The 19,210-nt window shown below is 38.1% G+C and overlaps 2 protein-coding genes across 14 annotated transcripts in view; one reads left to right on the forward strand and one right to left on the reverse strand.

Annotated features, from left to right (window-relative positions):
- PTPRK (protein tyrosine phosphatase receptor type K) overlaps window positions 1-19,210 on the forward strand; it is a 616,176-nt gene that overhangs the window by 579,010 nt on the left and 17,956 nt on the right. For 7 of the 12 annotated variants that reach the window (XM_050949436.1, XM_050949438.1, XM_050949449.1 and 4 more), the window contains 8 exons: window positions 985-1,145; window positions 6,618-6,802; window positions 8,375-8,462; window positions 9,752-9,828; window positions 10,028-10,045; window positions 13,189-13,225; window positions 15,623-15,720; window positions 16,492-16,608. In XM_050949436.1, coding sequence (XP_050805393.1) covers window positions 985-1,145; window positions 6,618-6,802; window positions 8,375-8,462; window positions 9,752-9,828; window positions 10,028-10,045; window positions 13,189-13,225; window positions 15,623-15,720; window positions 16,492-16,608 — 781 coding nt within the window. Of the gene's footprint in view, window positions 1-984; window positions 1,146-3,633; window positions 3,670-5,194; window positions 5,207-6,617; window positions 6,803-8,374; window positions 8,463-9,751; window positions 9,829-10,027; window positions 10,046-13,188; window positions 13,226-15,622; window positions 15,721-16,491; window positions 16,609-19,210 lie in introns of all 12 variants that reach the window. The other 5 variants (XM_050949440.1, XM_050949442.1, XM_050949444.1 and 2 more) reach the window with 2 other exon arrangements.
- The window catches only part of LOC127049284 (uncharacterized), a 225,808-nt gene that overhangs the window by 109,255 nt on the left and 97,343 nt on the right, over window positions 1-19,210 (reverse strand). The window lies entirely within an intron of this gene.

Raw genomic sequence — 19,210 nt, forward strand, 5'->3', positions numbered from 1 at the left:
TCATTCATAAAGACCTAGAGAACACATTGTGTAATACCTTGCACATTAAAGACTTTAAATGCACATTTAAGACTTAAAATGACAACTATAACCTATCGGCTCTGACTTCAAAGGGCAATAAGTCACTTGCAGTGCTGCATTCAGAAGGAGAGTTTCTTGAACTATTTCCTCAATGTGCAGTTCATGTGCAGCGACTATTAAATTTTGGTTTTAGCTATACAGTTCAGAGTGCTACGGCATTTGTGTGTGATACAGTCACAGTCTGTGGTTACTCATTCAAAAAATCTAGTGTTCTCATACTGCATAGAATACAGATTTTTCTGAACAAAAAAGTTAGCATCAGGAATGATAAATTTCATACGATTTAGTATTGTGTATGTAAAGGGAAGGAGCAGCTCCTAACATGAAATGTACCATTAATCTGCATTGAATCATTATGTTGTGTTGTTGGATTTCTTGGCTAATAACGTAATCTCAATGGTAAAATGATCTTTTCCTACTAGGAAGAACAGGGAAATGAATTATCCAGTTATAAAATCAAAATGTAGACTTAAATGGGGGTGGTTGATGAAATTGCATGTACAGATGATACTTATTTATCATTTTAGTTAAAATATAACTACAACCTCTAATTTGTTTATATTAGTATAATTGCACTCTGGAAAAAAATTAATATCATTAGGTACAGAAATAAGAACTTGTCCTGCTTTGAACAGGGGGTTGGACTAGATGACCTCCTGAGGTCCCTTCCAACCCTGATATTCTATGATTCTTTGATATGCAAGTATTTATGCAGCATAAATATTATATTCTCTCTTTCTCTCAAAGAGCAGGAAATATAATTGCAGCTGTGCTTATTGGATCATTGGCCTTTGCTTGTTGCCACCAAGCCCCACTCACATGCACCATTAATTACTATTGCAGGTGTTAATGTTTCATCAAATATTAAGGTGTTTTGGGTTTTCTTTGTTCTTGGCTGGGCAGCAAACTTGCTAAGAAACGCAAGGACGCCATGGGGAACACCAGACAAGAAATGACACACATGGTGAACGCAATGGATAGGAGTTATGCTGATCAGAGCACCCTTCATGCAGAAGATCCTCTCTCAATCACATTTATGGACTCTCATAACTTCAGCCCCAGATGTAAGTACGATAGTGCTAGATCCTATTGACTGTAGTTGGCTATAAGGGAATAGGAAAGACAGATTAGTGTGCTTTTCTGGTTTGTTGCGTATAGCACTGGTTCTCAACCAAGGGTATGTGGAGGTCTTCCAGGGGCTACATCAGCTCATCTTGATATTTGCCTACTTTTACAACAGGCAAAAAGCACTAGTGAAGTCAGTGCAAACTAAAATTTCATACAGACAATGACTTGTTTATATTGCTCTATATACTGTACACTGAAATGTAAGTACAATATTTATATTCCATGGTAAAAATGAGAAAGTAAGCAGATTTTCAGTAATGCTGTGCTGTGACACTTTTGTATGTAAGCAAGTAGTTTTTAAGTGTTGTGAAAGTTGGGGTACAAAGACAAATCTGACTCCTGAAAGGGGTAGAGTATTCTGGAAAGGTTGAGAACCATTGGTATATAGGACCAATCTCCAAATGTAGATTTCAGTGGGAGATAAGAGAAGTAAAAGTCTTTAGAAAGGAATGCTTATGTATAATGGGTTGGGAGTATTTTTCCATAGGAGTGTGTCATGTTGTTTGATATACTTGCAGCCAGTTATAGTTAGTACTGATTAGTACACCTTCTAGAGTCGATTCCGTGTTTGTTATAGCACCTTTTTAAATTGCATTCCAAAATAGTCTTTACCCAGGCAAGGGCATTGTATACCAAATTATTAAGTAATGACTACTTTGCACAATGTCTGTTACCATAATCAATTAGCTTTTATTTATTTTTTTGCATGAGCTCCAAATAAGTTTCTCTCTTTTGGAGGTGAGGAGGTTGCAACAGGGAACAACAATTCAACTTCCCATCCTTTTGTAAAATGCATGTTTGCTGGCATACTTGGAGATTTGCTACATACTTTTATTTCTTTGAAGACAGGAAAGGTTACTACTGAAATGTGTAGTTTTGAGGATCAACACCCCACCCCCACCCCCCTCAGACACACACACTCCCTTACTACAGTACTTATAAGGTCATGACTCAGGAAGGCATTTAAGTTTCACTTAAGTCAATGTTAAGCATGTGATTAAGTGCTTTCCTGAATCACAGTCTATATCAGTACTTGCAAATACTTCATGATTCATTTCAGAACTGAGTAGTAATTATAACAGTGATCTTTGATCTGTTGCATTATTGCTCCTTAATATTGTTGGAAAACATTTAAAATGTAGGTTATAATGTCAAAAATTAGTTTTTAACTTTTCTGCACTTGGAGGCCATTAGAACTCTGAGCAGAGACTCTCTTGTTGGTTTGGCAGCATTGTCTTATATTGTGATATAGGAAACAAAATTGGGGGGTAACATTAGATCTCGCTGTTCAGGTCAGTCCAGCTCAATATGCTGTGGAGATAACTTTCTTTAAGCATCTCCTATCCAATTTCAGTTTAATACCAACCTAGCTTGCCACTTCTGTATGGAGTTAAGGTACTATACCAGTGGCTGTGTACAACTGTGGCTAGAGTTGGAAAGAATTTTGCCAGCGACTGCTAATTCGTCAGAATCTAAACAGAACTCAGGCAGGGCTCCTATGGCAACCTGCCTGCCAGGCAAGTTTGGCAACCTGCCTGGTTTCTTGCCATCTCTCTCACCCAGCTCCTCAGCAGCCTGTCTGGAAGCCCTGGGAATGCTGACTCCCAAGCTTCCAGAGTCTGCAGCTTTGGAGCAGCCAGCCAGCCAGATTGCCCAATGACCCTGACTTTATTCCATTTTGCAAAAAAAATAGAATTTTTTTTATTCTCGTTCCAAATCAGATTTTGAAATATCAGAATCGTCCGTGAAATGGAATACATTTCTCCCAACAGCTCTAATCAGGGCCTGTAAAATCCTGCCAGTTTTAACTAAGGTGTGGTTACATCAGTATGTGTAGCGTTTCTTTGTCTTTTCCCTGTACGTACTATAGGAAATACCTTGAGTACTGCAAATAATGAAGCTATTAACTGCAAATATTTATTTAATTTTCTAAAATAATTGTCAAGCTTTTAAGGAACACCCTTTTGTTATTGGAATTGGGGTGTTGGGTAAATGTTGCACATTAAAGGATGGGTTGGGTTGAAAAAGAAAGGCATAGTTCTGTAAAAGTGAACTATTATGTCACTGCTAATGAAGACTAGTGAGGGACCATGTCCCTTCCAAGAATAAAAGCTTATTGAATTGACTTCATTGCAAATAAGAATCTCTTCTGCTTGTATCTTATACATAGGAACATCATTGCCTAATTTAATGCAGCTGAAGTTTATTTTGTTTTGGCTATTAATATAAATATACTGCACATAAGAGATCTCTTTTCCCCTCTGTTAGGTATAATGTCAAGTAAACTGGAAGTATTCAGTCTCTGTTTGCTGTAACAAAATTAATGAGAGTTTCACTGTGCATTTTATCATGTTGTTGTTTTGCTTCTTAAAAATACACTAATTGAGGGTAATGTATTTCTTCATGAGCTTTGTTTTCCTGCAGTGCCCAATGATCCACTTGTGCCGACTGCTGTGTTAGGTGAGGATCTAGTCCTTCATCCTCTGTTCCTGCATGGATTTCATTTCCTTGCATGGTTTATAGCTCTGACAACAAATACATTGTATACAGTATTGAAGCTGCTTGTTTTACATAATAGGTAGCCAAGCTATTATCAGACAATGCAGGTATATTCAACTCTGTACTCAGTTTATCAGCTCAGTTAAAGTTGAAATAAGTGTCAATGCAAAAAAAAAATTCTTTAATTCTTGCATTTAAAATTACTCTGAGTGCTAAGTGAATAGGAGCAAAATGATAACAGTTGGAAAATGTTATAGGTATTCACTCCCCGTGGCACTAGGACTAATCCAGATGAATCGATCTGTAAGGCTAGAACCTGGTGGGGGAAAAAACAAAACAAAAACCTGTATTATGATTAGATAGCACCCCAAGCTCTATTTTCTAACTAAAGAATTAGGAGGAAGGGGAGATTAAATATCTAATATGCAGGAAAGATTAATAAAATCTTGATTTGTGCTTTCCACCCTTTATGTAATTACAGTTTTCAAATGCCTCTGAGTCGTAGGCAGTGGTGACTTTGGAGTTATTTCAAAAATTGAAGAGGTTTTGTTTTGTATTGTTTTATTTTTTTATTTTATTTTATTCTATTTTTGGCTTAACAAACAATATTGAAGGACTTTGTTTTTTAGAAAATGGTTTTAAAAATGCAGTGGAAAAATAAAATTTGTGTCCCGTTTTCTGACTTGATATAATCTAATGAATGATATTAGAGTTCAGTCAGTTACCAAGGCTGCTTTACTACTAAAAAGTCAGCAAAATTAGACTTACTGGTTGAGTGGTATTTAAAAATTGAACTTTCCCTAATGTGTTTCTTTGGGAGGCTTTTTTCTAATACACATTATCTCAGGCTTTTACTATTCATGTAGGCCATGCCCAACTATATTTGCAGTGACATTAGAACTACTGAAACTACTAATTCATGTAGGTGAAACAAATTTGTAGATAGCCAATGGTAAATCTGTTGAAACTATACTGTGACATATAACTGTGAAGAGGAAGCCTTAGAGGTTAATTGAAGGAGAATTTAATAGTTTCTGTATGTATTCACATCTCGGCATACTTTTCATTTGTTTTTCACAGATGAGCAGTTTTTCATATGACCAGAACTATAGCAAATAAGTCTTATGTTAGCTAAAGGTTGTGTTAGGTTGTAGTGGTACGAGACATATGAATGATTTTTTTAGTTCGTTTTCAGCACGTTAGGGTCTCATTCCATTCTGTATACATTATCTAGTAGTAAGTTACTCTGATAATTTTGGTTTTCTTAGATCCATACTATTCCATTGGATTCAGTGGGGAGCTCTACTTAAAAATTGATGGCGTGATATACCCCTTATGTTTTAGAAACTATTTGAAATATTATAAAGCCTCATAACTTTTAATGCTATTTATCGTTTAGTCATTTTCTAATCTAATACAGACTTCAAATTAATTTCTTATGTTCTTGTTCACTCTTTGTTTTTTTTGCTGCTTCAATGGGTTAAAGTGCCTATTACTGGTAAGTATATTGGAAGAAACTATAGAGAACTGCACATCAAGAGAATGTTTGAAATGTGTATGGTTTAATATGTATAATACCACAGTAAAAGTGACTGGTACATGTCACTCATGCTGTTAGGGGGTTTAATGAGGCATAAATGTATTGAAATTAGCAACTCTTGTGTAACAGCTTACAGAGCGAGGTTACTTACTTTAAGATGGCATTTGATACAGCATTCAAGTTGTGTGCACCTTTGGCAGAATTGTAGAGAATATTTAAATGCTGTCCAGACCTTAAAATGCTGGCTATATTGCTAGGGCTTTCTGCTTGGTTCTTTGGAAGGGACAGGAGTAGACTGATTGTAAAGTAGCATGTATGGGTGTTGGATCTCTTATGGAATGACTTGGAATGATAAATCAGCTTTTGCCTAAGAAAACATGAAAACAGCAGCAACATACTTTGAGTTGGCCCAGTAGCCAAAATCTGGTTTCTGTATTACATTCTATCTTCCTAAATACCACCTGTAATTTTAATTGGAATGTTGAAAGTGGTATTCACCTTTACTTCCTGTGCTAACCAATCAGTAGAATTGCTGTATGCTATTAGCGTTTCACAAAAGTTGTTGACTCCTTGTCAGTAGTGTAAGAAGTGATCCCCTTATGGAGTTCATACATCAGTTTAGATTTGAGCAGTGCTTTGGAGTCCTTCAAGAAGAGAGGATTGTTACATACTAATTTTATAAATAGTATTTTTTTCTTTACTTAAAATGGAGAGTGTCCAGCTAAAATCAGGGCACGTGACAACTCAGCTGTTCAGTTGAAGGATCGGTGGCACAATGATAGTATTAAAGTCTCCACTTTTGTATGTGTTGGTTCTGCATCCCAAATGGATTATGTAGGCTTAACCCTAATATGAAGATTTTTTAATAACAAATGATATATCTGTAATCTAATGTTTGGTGGGGTTGGGTTGTTTGTTTTTTAAACTGGGATCTGAACTCACTGATTCTGGATGTAGAACCATGGTGAGCTGGGAGCACAGAAGAGCTATCCTCATTATGTTGCTTATTTCATAGTTTTGTTGTCTTTATTAAATAAGCTTGTTTCAGAAAAGTTTCTAAAAAGTGACCATTAAAAACTACCTTTTTAGCTTTTTAATGAAGTATCCTTAGACCTTCTGTTCTACAGGACAGAGAATCTCAATCTTTTCAGTGTGTTTGCAATCAAATAAATAAATTTATTTAACACCCTGAGTGCGCTAGGTGCTGGCTTGCACAGTCAGAAATTTTAGGGGAAGGTGAAGTGATGAGAAACTGTAAGTCTCTGTTTCAATAATAGGCTGAAAATTTTACTGTAGTTGATTCATTTTAGGTGTATACACTAGTGTTAGAATAAATGTTACTTACTTCTCTGGGTTTTTGTAACCACAGATGAGAATCACAGTGCAACAGCCGAGTCCAGTCGCCTGCTGGATGTCCCTCGCTACCTTTGTGAAGGAACAGAGTCCCCTTACCAGACTGGACAGCTGCATCCGGCCATCAGAGTAGCTGATTTGCTGCAACATATTAACCTCATGAAGACATCTGATAGCTATGGTTTTAAAGAGGAGTATGAGGTAGAACTTAAGTGATTTATTTATGAATTATTCTTATCAGAAAAACCCCTTGTGAGTACAGTATCTTGTTTGCAATGAGGGCTCTTGGTTGCAGAGGGATTAAACTAATTGTAATGAGATGAAAGAAAATTTGACAGGGAGATGTATTAGGTAGTGGGATAATCCCAGAATGAGGTGGGGAGAGGAGTTCTATTACTTGAAACATTCCAAATGACAGTAGTCTGGACTAAGTGCTAGACATGTCCAACAGTGAAAAATCCAGCACTGGTGGTGGAGGGTGAGTACAGATGGACAGATAGCTCTCCTCCACCTCTGGCTTTGGATTCTCTGGGATGATTCTGTGAGGTTAGAATGTCAGAAACAGTACAGCCAGTAAAGTGTTACAGCCTAGTTTTGCATACAATTACAACTATATTTAAAATGAGGTAACCACTTGCTTGGTAAACTTTGCTGATTAAATTTAGAGCCCACCCCCCATCTACTTATGTATATAATAGGAGAACAAGACCTAATAGCTGTTTTTATCATACCCCTGCCATTTCCCCTCTTCACTTACATGCATTTTCCCCTTTGTCAGTGTTTTCTTATACCATGCTTCATTTTAGGGCTGTGCTTCCATAGTGCACAAAGAGCAGTGACTAGTTTAGTCCCTGATTTCTACTTCTGATGGATGGTCTCCTGCATCATCTCTCCTTGCCCTAACGTGGGCCAGTGGTGGAGAATGTGCTTTTAAGTTTGTTTCCATAGTAACTGTTCTGTTTCTGTGGCTGATCTCCCAGGTAGAGGCAGCACAACACCCAGAAAGGAAGCTATAGTGGCACATGCCTTCAGCAATTAGATAGAAGCATGGAATACATGTTGTGGGCAATGGAAAAGAACACAGAGAAAAGTCTCATCTGCCATCGCTGAGATAGCAACCTTTATTTTACACCCTTCACAATATGGAGAGGAGTTTGAAAATGTTTTGCTAGTAGTTTTAAAGTTTTAGCTTTAAAATTAGAGCACGAACAGCAAGAGTTTTAGGAGGAGTCTTCATGGTTGCTATGTTCAAGAGTAATGCCTGCTCCATTCTAAGAAAAATTATAGAACAGGCAGTAGGTATCTGAATATATTATGGTACATTATAAGAGTGGGGAGGGTCAGTCTGTGTATATTTCATCTGGGATTCCTCTTCTTTTCCTTCCTCCCCACCTTGTGAAGACTGCTGAGCACTTGACCATCCATTTCCAGCCCTCCATCAAGCCTCCATCATAGCTCCCTCTATTTTGGGCCAGGAGGACTGGGTTTGAAATCCCTTTGGAAATCAGTCCTTGACTGATTCATTAGCCTGTAGGGATCACTGAGAGAGAGACTCTCCCTCTTCCTATAGCTACATTTCTACTTCTGCTATCAAGGAAGCTAGTGAGTGACAGATCAGATAATCAAAGCTGAGATTCTTTTATGATAGAGAATTGTCAGGACATAATCATGCTATCCTAAAAAAGATATCTTTAGCAATGTTGTTTTAAAAAATTACATAGGTTTTACTAAACTAATTTCCTTATCTATCTATCTATCTGTTATTTTTAATAGAGTTTCTTTGAGGGACAGTCAGCATCTTGGGATGTCGCTAAAAAGGATCAAAACAGAACAAAGAACCGATATGGAAACATTATAGCATGTAAGTTCCTAGATGGCTTGGGGTCAGTGTTTGACTGTGCTGATATTAATTGTCATATACTGCTGTATTTATTGAACAGCTTTTTAAAGTAAAAATAAAAAATGCAGTGGCACATCTGCTTACAAAATCAAATGCTCATTATTGATCAGGGCAGAAATACAGTGCTATCTTCAGAATTTGTGCCATTGTCAAAGATTCTTTCCCTTCGCTAATGTGTATTTAATTTTATGTTTGTACATAAAATGCATGTGGAGATTAAACATGTGAAAGTGACAGAGTAACAAAATCCCTTTGAATGTTACATTAATTGTAGTTTTGTTCACCTATAATTGTATTACAGGTTAAAGTATATCAGACTGTCCACACGCTCTTTTTGTTGTTGTTGTTTGTAGCCACTGTGTCTGAACCCCAGTTGTGTAACACAGGTGTGTTTTACATTGATGGCTTGGAGCAAGGAGTCCTGTCTCTCTCGAATCCTTAGACATAATACTTTTGATAGCTTAGAATATGTCTATACTTAAAATGCTACAGAGGAACAGCTGCGCCACTATCGCGCTTCAGTGTACACACTACCCACTCCAACGGGAGGGCTTCTCTCATTGGTGTAAGTAATCCACCTCCCTGAGAGGCTGTAGCTAGGTCAACGGAATAATTTTTCTGTCCACCTAACACTCTCAATACTGGGGGTTAGGTAAGCTTAAATATGCCACTAAAGGGGTGTAGACCAGGTCTTAGATTCAAACACGGGGTAAACATATTTTATTAATATTTTATATGGGAATTGTGTATGCAGTAATAATGCCACTCATCACATTTAAATGATTGAAAGCATGTTGCTAATATGAACATTGCAGTTTTTTAAGGAGCTATATATGAAGTTACATGATGCTGGGAGCAAAGGACTCATAGTCAGGACTTTTTGGGTTTCTAGTTTACCATCTCTGCCACTAACTTCTTTTGTGACTTCAGGCAAATCACACAGATTCTTTGCCTCTATTTACCTTATGTATCATTGTGATACCTACTAGCTACACGGGGTAATGGAACTTATTAACCATTGTGAAACACTTTCAGACCCTCAGACAAAAGACCCTTCTCTGTGTAACTATGAGGTAATCCCTCCGTTTTAAAGATTTTAAATTGTCAAGCACTAGTAGTTTCCTCAGAAGCCTTTCCAGTGCACTAGATCATTCTAATTTACAGTTGCCTGCCATTTATTTAATATTTATATTCAAGCCAGGTCTGAAGGAACTCCTGTTACCTATTTTTTTCTTATATTAAATTTACAGATGACCACTCCAGAGTGATTTTGCAACCTGTTGAGGATGATCCTTCTTCAGATTACATTAATGCAAACTATATAGATGTAAGTGGTTGCATGGATTTCTCCCTTTTACCCTGCTAGCTTCTGTGTGTGAAACTTTTTGCATGTTATGCCTACAAAGTTATTGAAAGCTTTTTTTTTTTTTATTAAGAACAAAATGTACACTTTCCTTGTTCTACGTCCCAGTACTCACTGACATTGTTGTGCTTTCTTTCACATCTGACTTTGGTTTGGGCTGTAGATTTGGCTGTACAGGGATGTAAGTACCACTATATGTGAATAACAGCATCCTATTGTAAATATTTGCTATAGACATTGTTCTTAATTACTTTACTTTTCTATTTTTATTACTAGATATCAACGCATGCTTCATTTAATTTACCTCATGTAATATCTGTTCTTTTTTTTCCCATTTTCTTTTGTGTAAATACTTTATGTATGTACCTGTGTTAAAGAGATCGCTTAGACTGTTAACATAGTTCTAGGTATAGTTACATAAACCAGATAAACTTCCTCTTTAAGAAAAGTTGCTGTTAACTTAAATTTTATTTTGGATGGTTTTGGTTACTAGCTTTTATTTTCCCCTCCTATTTTTATGTGAGAAGCTGGATAGTATGCTGTAAAGTAGTGGTTCTGAAAATGTATCAAAGTGGTGTTTCTAATAGATGGCTTGGAAAGGAGTTGGGGAGGATAGCCTTATTTATTTCCTTAAGGGCAATAGTCATCAAGCTGAATATGTAATTAATATTTGATCTTCAGGTGACAATTGGATATTATACAGTATATACACAAACATATATATTTATAGTATTTTAGAAATGTAGTATAAGTTTCTTGATTTCTACATAATGCCACTGTACATCTTTTTTCAAATTTGAATTTCCACATTTTGTCAGGAGTTCAAAGGAACAGGAATCTTAAGAGATCTGCCATGTATATTGGTCCAGAAAATATAACCTTGTTTAACCGAAACCTTGAGAAGAAAGAGGGTGGGAGGACAAATAATATGGATGAATGAAAGACCTGTAAAAATAATATCACCCAGAGTATTTACCGGGTGTGTTTTAAAGGGCTGTATTTTTCTCAGCTTCTTTTATATGTAGCACCACACTAACTATTTTCCCTTCCAGTGGTGGTTTGTAAAACGTGAGACTTTCTAGGATATAAAGTTTCTGCTACACGTATAGCACTGAATTTCTTATCTCCGCTACTGTGATATGAGTAGGACCAGAGATATTTTGACAAAGGATTTCCACAAAATGTTTCCCCTGATATGTGATAAATTCCATTTCTCAGAGGTATTGTTATCCCATGTAGACAAAAACACTATCTCATCATAACCAAGGCGGAAGACCACAAACTTACATTGGCTCTTTGCTGAAAATATTTTTTACTTGTTCCTGAAAACACGGTGTATAAAGAGAGTATAGCACTGTGTTAAACTTGTGTAATTTGAAGTTGGAGCTGGGTATTAAAACCTCATGGGGGATTGGATTGTCCTTCCTGGGGTGTTTTTTAAGAATATTGAGTAAGCCAGTCCATTCTAAAAACACAAATAAAATGCTGTTCAGAAGGATTTTTATGAGCTGCAAAGGAAGGTAATCAATCGTTGGCAAGGATGATTAAACAGTTCTCAGAGAGAGGGTTCAAATTGCATGGATATGTGAAAATCTGTCAGTTTAGTGGCAACAAGGGGATACAAGGAGTATAAAGATCCATGATTCCTCTAATGAATGTTTGACCCTGTTGGCTTAGTAAGACTATAACCCAGCAATTAGCTATGGTTATTTCTCTCACATTCTCACAGAATATCACATCACTTATACCACTTCCTCTCATACTAGCTCTACTAAATTTAGTTCCTTCCTACAACCCTGATCTTTCTATCTTATTACTAGTACCAGCCTGAATAAGTTTTTTACGAGTTAATTTAGTACAGGATCCATTCATCTTGCAGTTCACATGCTAATAATTGACAGTTGATAATGATGTGCAGACAAGCAAGCACTAGAACTTAGCCAGCTAGCTGGAAGGGTTCAGTTGTACAGGTTTGTTTCTGTATATGTGTGTGTGTATATACATGTGTGTATCATGTGCAATATAATACACAGGCACAGACTCTGTATAATATTGAAAACATTTTGCAAAACTTTCTATTGTACCCAAATGCAGCAGGGCATTCATTTTACGCACACACACATTGTCCAGCTCTAACATTGGAATGTTCTGTTATTATTATGTATGGCTCTAATAGACATTTTTGTGCATTTGTAATTAAAATTATTTTGATAAGAAAATGAAAATTATATTCTTGTTTCATTGCTTATGGCAACAAGGACTAATCACTTTTGGTGATGTGAAGGCAAAGATCATTTTCACTAAATTTAAAATAAGCCGCCCGATGCACTCAGCAGAGAAACGGGGTGTCAAAAAAGGACTAATTAATAACCCTAGTGACCTGACTACACTAATTTTTACTGTTACAGTACAAGTATGCTCAGGTTCAATGTTAATTTTTCCATTTTATTTGTTACCATTTGAACCTTTTCAGACTTAATTGATCTGTTTGTTATGAGCTAGTCAGTGGCGGCTCTTGACTTTTTTGACAGGTGAGGCACAAATCACAAAATAGTTATTTCTACCCCGGGGTAGAAATAAAGGTTACCTTATTGATAGTGAAGAAACAGCAGGCAGATTTGGGAGCTGAACCTGCCACCACTGCCACTGCTACCCAGCTTGCATGGGGTGGTGGAACATGAAGTAGGCTGCAGGGCTCAGCAGCAGCTTCTCTAACATACTCTGAGCTCACCCTGTGGGGGAGGAGGCTGGGGGGGAAGGAGTGAGGTCAGTGTGTGCAAGAAGCCAGAGGGCCTGTCCCCTGCAAACTCCCTGCTTCCTGGGCCTAACTGCTACAATCCTGCCCATGGCCTCACCAAGCAGTGGTTACCATAGCAACACCTTTAAAAAGTGACTTGTGGGTGTGGTAAATTGCCATGATAACAAGGCAGCTTCCTGAAGCACAATTAGCTATACCAAGATCTGAACAGCACTATGTCCTTCAAACTTTCTGGTACTGCATTTCGCTACTGGGGAGAGAGAGAGTTGTGACTTTTAAATCAAATCATAATTTGTCTTTAAATCTGTATATATTTATCAGTTTTTTAAAAAAGAGTATGCAAAATGTGTTTTGTACCTTTTGGGAATTCTTAATTAGGCTGTGCCTCACTTGCCTGGGCTGACGAAGCCGCCCCTGACCTATACACAGTTCTTAGCTACTAGTCTGTTCTGAAAAGGTTTTCTATAGCTAAGCTGTCTTACAGTCCATTATGCCTTCATTTTCCCCTCCCTAGCTTGCTCTGGTTGGTATTAAAGTATAGAAACCAACTTATTTTTCTGTTTTAGGGCTATCAAAGACCAAGTCACTACATTGCAACCCAAGGTAAGAATCTATCAGAGCAATGTCACCCAGCAAACCTGCTCCATAACAATCAGTGGACTCTACCCTTTTATGTACGATATAAAAATGGAACCAGATTTGGTATGTAGTGTATAGTTTGCAGCAGCCACTGTTTATCCTTCTGTGCTGCAGCAATCTAAAATAATTTGCCTACATGGAGCATGCATAAATTAACTTACTCAATATTTAGTGCAACAAATTAATGCAACTCTTATTCCTCCTATTACTTTTTTCCCATATAAATCTAGTCAATAGTTACTACAGTCATTTGCAATTTGAGGGTAAGTCAGGGAAGGGCTGAAAGAAAAGGAAAATTTCAGCCTATCTTAGGTGTTTGTCTTCTCATAGTACTATATGTTATGAAGCTGTGTGGTATTGGTGTCATAAACAGATAGCTAAGGGTTAACGTCTCTTTCACCTGGAAATAAGTATCTGAAGCACCTGACCAGAGGACCAATCAGGAAACAGGATTTTTTCAACTCTGGGTGGAGGGAAGTTTGTGTGTGAGTCCTTTGTTCTTGGTCTTCGGTCTGTCTCTCTCTCAGCTATGAGAAGTGATTTCTGTTTCCTGCTTTCTAATCTTCTGTTTCCCAGTTGTAAGTACCAAAGATCAGATAGTGATTTATATGTTTTTTTGTATTTACATGTCTATAGTTGCTGGAGTGCTTTGAATTGTATTCTTTTTGAATAAGGCTGTTTATTCAATATTCTTTTAAGGAAATGACCCTGTATTTGTCACCTTAATACAGAGAGACTATTTTTATGTATTTTTCTTTCTTTTTATATAAAGCTTTCCTTTAAGACCTGTTGGAGTTTTTCTTTAGTGGGGAACTCTAGGGAATTGAGTCTGCAGCTCACCAGGGAATTGGTGGGAGGAAGAAGTCAGGGGGAAATCTGTGTGTGTTAGATTTACTAGCCTGACTTTGCATTCCCTCTGGGTGAAGAGGGAAGTGCTTGTGTTTCCAGGACTGGAAATAGAGAGGGTGGACTCCCTCTGTTTAGATTCACGGAGTTTGCTTCTGTGTAGCTCTCCAGGAACACCTGGAGGGGGGAAGGGAAAAGGTTTATTTCCCTTTGTTGTGAGACTCAAGGGATTTGGGTCTTGGGGTCCCCAGGGAAGGTTTTGGGGGGACCAGAGTGCCCCAAAACACTCTAATTTTTTGGGTGATGGCAGCTTTACCAGGTCCAAGCTGGTAACTAAGCTTGGAGGTTTTCATGCTAACCCCCATATTTTGGACGCTAAGGTCCAAATCTGGGACTAGGTTATGACAATTGGTCCAAGACCAGTATTGCTGGGGTAAATAATGACATAGTTACCACCATTGAAGCAGTTTTTTGACAAGCTGAGACCAAAGATGGGCTGTCTTTCCCGGGGAGCTTTGCCCAGTGAGGCTGTTAGCAGAGAGAAGTGAGGAAAGTCTTCCAAATTCAACACTCTGGAAGGAAAAGGACAGGAGAGGAGGAGGCTTCCATTTTCTGTATAAATCAATCACTTCACACCTCAGGTGAAGCTATGCAAGTTGTAGAAAAGTAAACAGATTTGACTAAATTGTTTCCATTTCATAATACAGGGCCACATTTTAAAGACTGCCTCTAATTATGTATTTGCAACCAATTGCAGGCATAAATAATATGATTTTGTCGTTGCTACTCAATTATGGTCACAAATGAAGTAATTAGATGTCTAAATCTAATAATTTGGACTTGTAGTTGATTGTACCTGCAAAATTAGAGACTAAATGGAAACCTGTTTAACAATTTGGCCCATAAGTTTTTGTCATATATCAGTGCAAAGTCCTTTTCTTTGGGCTCTAATGGAATCTATATATGCCTACCTACCTTTATCAATTATGTTTGCACCTGAACATTTAGTTGTGTTTTAGCACATTAATTAATACAGTTATAAATTATTGTCCGTACAGGACACAAACATGTCATTATTTAGACCTCGGCTACAGCCTGCGATCAAACATAAGTAGAAGCAAGTGTTTGTGTCCTCAATCAAATGTTTGTGTAGTTTCTACACTAGAATTTACAACCACCTTAATTAACAAGTGTTAAAACAAAACTAAAAAATTATATCCACATATGGCTTCTATCATACTGTCTGAGTAGCTACTACAGTGTATGAGCACTTACTCTTTAATATCTTTCAAGTGGTAATTTGGTTAAATTGAGACGCTTCTGCCTCGATTATGAATAACATTATGGTTTAAGAACGTCATCAATATAATGCTGCAATTCAGTAGGGATTATTAGATCCTTTCATATCTGAGCAAATAACTTTCTGCATATCAAATGCCAATGCTAAAAGATTTTGGTTTTAGTTGTCAGTCAGGTAGTAGTTTTATTACACAGTGCTAAATGTTTTTTTTCCAGGTCCAGTCCATGAAACAGTGTACGATTTCTGGAGAATGATATGGCAGGAACAGTCAGCTTGTGTTGTGATGGTTACAAATTTAGTTGAAGTTGGACGGGTAAGGAAACTTTATTTTTAAAATGTTATATTCTAAGAATAGCCTCTCAAACTGCTGTTTATCATTGCCGAAGAAAATACAGAAAAGTCTTTTGAAAAACACCCTTAACTCTGGGAATGAAGGGGAGTTCATATATCCTTGCAACATGAAGTAGCATTATATAATATGGCTGCTTTATAAAGAAAAGACCCAACGAATCAGGCTGTTGCCATGTTATTTTAATGAATAGGGAACAATGCTGCCTCAATCCATAATACAATATAGTTCATAAGAAACATTTGTATATTACTCTGCGCTCAGATGATCACAGCTAGCTGACTAGACAACAAGTGCACATCATCTTTAACAGCAGATGGAAATCAGCAGATTATTTTGCATTTTAGGATTAGCCACTCTCTTGAGAATTACTTTAATAAAACACCTGAGATTGCTTTACAACAGCATAATTATTGAAATGGAAAACATCCCACTGCATTAATTAAAACCAGTGAAAAATATACTTTCCTTACTAGAAAACTATAGAATTCAGATTCACTAATTCAGAAAGATTATTTCTCCTTTGTGGAGAGATGTGTAAATCAGCATAAACACTTAACACTAACATTATGAACAGCTTTCACAGTACTTGATTGACAGTTGGTGCATCTGGTCCACAGTAGGGTTCATATGACTACATCATTTTGAAAGTAATTGTGATATAAATTGTTAAGTTACGATTTGACATGCTTTCACTTTCATATGCTTTAAGGGGCCTTTGAATTTTGTTTTTAGGTCAAGTGCTATAAGTACTGGCCTGATGACACCGAAGTTTATGGGGACTTCAAAGTGACTTGTGTGGAAATGGAGCCACTTGCAGAGTATGTAGTCAGGACGTTCACCCTTGAAAGGGTAAGCTCTTTGAAAGACATCATCAGAATATTGCTACTTTGCAGTTCAGTTTGTTAAACAGTGTCTTTCACAAGTACAATACCAAATCATTCTGCCTATTTAACAATTCCATAATGCCGAATTTATTTTACCATAGGAGGAATGTGTTACATCACTGGTTCCCAATCATTCATATACCCACAGCTTTTGTACTTCAATAATTTGTTTTGACTGGTGTTGTACACTTCCCTTCCTGACCTTAAAAATGAGCCTGTTCGCTGGACCCAAGTAACTTGTTCTTAACAATCTTCCATTCACTGGGGCATGTCCTGACCCTTACAGAAGTTAATGTTGCTCCAATACCCTGACTTGTTCATTACTTAGGGTATGTCTACAGTACGAAATTAGGTCGATTTTATAGAAGTCGATTTTTAGAAATTGATTTTATCCGGTCAATTGCGTATGTCCCCACTAAGCGCATTAAGTCGGCAGAGTGCGTCCTCACTACCATGGCTAGCATCGACTTACGGAGCGGTGCACTGCGGGTAGCTATCCCACAGTCTCCGTTGCCCATTGGAATTCTGGGTTAAGCTCCCAGTGCCTGATGGGGCAAAAACATTGTTGTGGGTGGTTTTGAGTACATGTGGTCAGTCGTCCCTCCCTCCGTGAACGCAACGGCAGACAATTGTTTTGCGCCTTTTTTCCTGGGTTACCCGTGCAAACACCATGCCATGGCAGCATCGCACGGTCGCACCTACCCCAGCCTACTCCTTGGTCCCATGGCTTATGAAGCCTGGACAGTAGTAAGAAGCAGTTCGTGGTAGAATGTGCCTTTAGATGTTTAAAAGCTCGCTGGTTCTGTTTGCTGATTAGGTCAGACCTCAGCGCAACCAGCATTCCCGTTGTTATTGCTGCTTGCTGTGTGCGCTATAATATCTGTGAGAGTCAGGGAGAGACGTTTATGGTGGGGGTGGGAGGTTGAGACAAATCGCCTGGAGTCTGATTATGAGCAGCCTGACACCAGGGTGATTAGAAGAGCACAGCAAGGCGTGCTGCGCATCAGAGAGGCTTTGAAAACCAGTTTCATGACTGGCCAGGCTTTGGTGTGACAGTTGTCTGTGTTTCTCCTTGATGCAAACCCGCCCCTTTTGTTGATTTTAATGACCTGTAAGCCAGCCACCCTCCCCCCTTCGAAATAAAGTAACTATTGTTTTGAAACCATGTATTCTTTCTTTATTTAAAAAAAAGAGAGATAATGGACAGGGTAACCCAGTTGGGGTGGGGGAGGAGGGAGAGACAAGGCCACATTGCTTATTGTAGCCACACTAAAAATCAAACTCTTTGAATGACAGCCTTCTGTTGCTTGGGCCATCCTCTGCAGTGGAGTGGCTGGATGCCCAGAGCCTCTTTCTCCCCGCCGCCCCCCCCCCCCCACGTTCTTGGGCATATCGGTGAGGAGGCTGTGGAACATGGGGAGGAGGGGAGGCGGTTATACAGTGAATGCAGCGGGGGTCTGTGCTCTTGTTGGCTTTTCTGCAGCTCCAACAGATGCGTCATCATATCCATTTGCTTCCCCATTAGCCTCAGCATCGCGTCCTGCCTCCACTCTTTGTGCTCACTTAATTGTTTCCTGGCCTCTGCCACTGAATGCCTCCATGCATTAAGCTGTGCCCTGTCAGTGCAGGAGGACTGCATGAGCTCGGAAAACATGTCATCGCCAGTGCATTTTTTTCACCTTCTAATCTGCAATAACCTCAGGGATGGAGATGATATGGGGAGCGTAGAAGCATTCTACGCTCTACGATTCTGGTGGGGGACTGCATGGTCACCTGTGCTGCTGAGTGCTGCCGAGTTCACCATGCTGACCAAACAGGAAATGAAATTCAAAAGTTCCCAGGGCTTTTCCTGTGTACCTGGCTAGTGTATAGGAGTTCAAAGTGTTGTCCAGAGCAGTCGCAATGGAGCACTCTGGCATAGCTTCCGAAGGCCAATACCGTCGATTTGCATCTGCACTACCCTAAATTCGACCCAGAAAGGTTGATTTTTAGCGCTACTCCACTTATCAGGGAAAAGTACAGAAGTCAATTTTAAGAGCCCTTTAGGTTGACAGAACAGGGTTGGTTGTGTGGACGCAGTCATTTTTAAATTGACCTAATGCGACTAAATTCGACCTAATCCCATAGTTTAGACCAGGGCTAAGAGTATAACATAAATGAATATGAGATAGCAAATACTAGCTGGTGTGGAACAGCTGTAGTCTTCTGGTAGAACTGTTACACCTGTCTGCACAGGTTGGAGAATCATAATTTTATATATAGAAATATCAGTAAAATGCATTTTTGTGTTGACTCTAAAAACTATTAGAACAGTTGGTCTAGCATACTTTAATAGCAAATATAAGTATTATGTGTTTCAGATTTGCAATACATTATCAAAATATCACACTATGGCACCATTATACTATATAAGACTTATGGGATAAGATGCCAGGCAGTTTAGTATAGATTCTCCTCTTTTTATGTATATGTGATAAAGATGAACGAGCAATTTATTAATAGCCGTGTTTATATTCCATTGTAAAATCAGTTTTCCTTTAAACATAGAATGCCATGTTCTTTGCTTA

The sequence above is a fragment of the Gopherus flavomarginatus genome, chromosome 4 (genome assembly GCF_025201925.1).
Source record: "Gopherus flavomarginatus isolate rGopFla2 chromosome 4, rGopFla2.mat.asm, whole genome shotgun sequence".
NCBI lineage: Eukaryota > Metazoa > Chordata > Testudines > Testudinidae > Gopherus > Gopherus flavomarginatus.